The following is a 1316-nucleotide window of genomic DNA, read 5'->3' on the forward strand; positions in this document are numbered from 1 at the left end:
GCCAGGCGGGTGACCGTGTGACGTGCCAGGTCCACCACCCGGTCCACCTGGAAGAGCTGCAGGTCCTCCTCGTCCAGGGCGATGTCACCCAGGAAGGCGGCTGGGAGGGGAAGAGGAGGTGTGAACCCTCCTTTGTGGATCCCAAATCCCACTGGGCGCCTCTCCCCAGCCCATCCACACCTGGCAAGCCCTGAAGACGAAGCCCACTACTTCTTCCCCCGCCCCCTCCTCCTCCTCCTCCTCCCCCTCTTCCTCCTCCTCTCTCTCTCTCTCCTTCAACTGAGCGTGGCGCTGGCCGGGTTCCCCCCACTCCCCAGCAGCTGGAGCCAGCCCTGTGCTCACATCTGGATCGCATAAAGCCCATCCATCACTTTTTAGGGTTTCTATTATTATTATTATTTGTGTTGCAAAACTGCCTTTTTTTCCCCCACTTTTCCCCCCCTTCCTGCCCGGCTCCTGCCCCCCAGCCCCGTGCGAGCTCCGACAGCCCAAGGATGCTCTAACCAGCGACCTCTGAGTCATCTGCCCGCGCGGAGCGGAGCCATATGGGCCGGGAGGCTCCCGCTGCTCCCAGCACCCGCAGGAACAGAGCCGGCCGTCTGCCGGGGCCGGGACCCCCCCTCCAGAACTGGGGGGGCAGAGGTGCTTTGGCATCACAGGGCTGGAGGACATAACCCTGCGCATAACCCTTCCTGCCCCTCCTCCTCCTCCTGTCTGTCCTCCATTCCACGGCCCCCGGGTGAGTCAAGGCCGCGGGATGCGCGTGGCTCCTGGCGCTTGGCCGGCCCCGAGCCCCGGGGACCCGGTCCTGTGGAAACGCCAGGGCTGGCTGAAGTCAGGCCGAGGCTCCGGAGGTGGAGTGGGAGTGGGGTTCCTCACCGGTTTTGGGGGTACCTGGGGAGAGCAGAGTGTGCCCGGCCCACCCATGGCCTCCCCATCCCTTGGGAAGGATACTGGTGGGGAATGGGGTGGCCGGAGCAGCTCAGGGGATGAGGGCGAGCGGAGCCAAGGTCGCGCCCCAAGCACTTAGCAAGTGGATCCCAAAAGAGCCACTAATTATGAAGGCAAGGCGGGACAATTAGGATAACCCTGAGAGGTCCAGAAAGCCGGCACGGGGTGAGAGAAACAGCCATGGGATCAGAGGAGCAGACTGGATCCCATCCCTTTCCATGGCACCGAGCCCAAACCTCACTCCAGCAGTGGCGTGGAGCGCTTTGGGGAGAAAGAGCCACATTTTGGGGCCACCCCCAGCACTGACCCATGGGTGAATCCCATCGGGGGAAGCTCCGGGGTGGAGAGCAGCGCCGAGGGAAGAG

At 63.9% G+C, this 1316-nt stretch overlaps 2 protein-coding genes across 3 annotated transcripts in view; both read right to left on the reverse strand.

Annotated features, from left to right (window-relative positions):
• The window catches only part of BMP1 (bone morphogenetic protein 1), a 12584-nt gene extending 11322 nt beyond the window's left edge, over positions 1-1262 (reverse strand). The window contains 2 exon segments of the mRNA XM_017732434.1: positions 3-190; positions 1259-1262. Coding sequence (XP_017587923.1) covers positions 3-190; positions 1259-1262 — 192 coding nt within the window.
• Positions 1-1316, reverse strand: part of SFTPC (surfactant protein C) — a 19373-nt gene that overhangs the window by 2620 nt on the left and 15437 nt on the right. The gene's annotated exons all lie outside the window — the stretch shown is intronic.

The sequence above is a fragment of the Corvus brachyrhynchos genome, unplaced genomic scaffold (assembly GCF_000691975.1).
Source record: "Corvus brachyrhynchos isolate BGI_N302 unplaced genomic scaffold, ASM69197v1 scaffold150, whole genome shotgun sequence".
Classification (NCBI taxonomy): Eukaryota; Metazoa; Chordata; class Aves; order Passeriformes; family Corvidae; genus Corvus; species Corvus brachyrhynchos.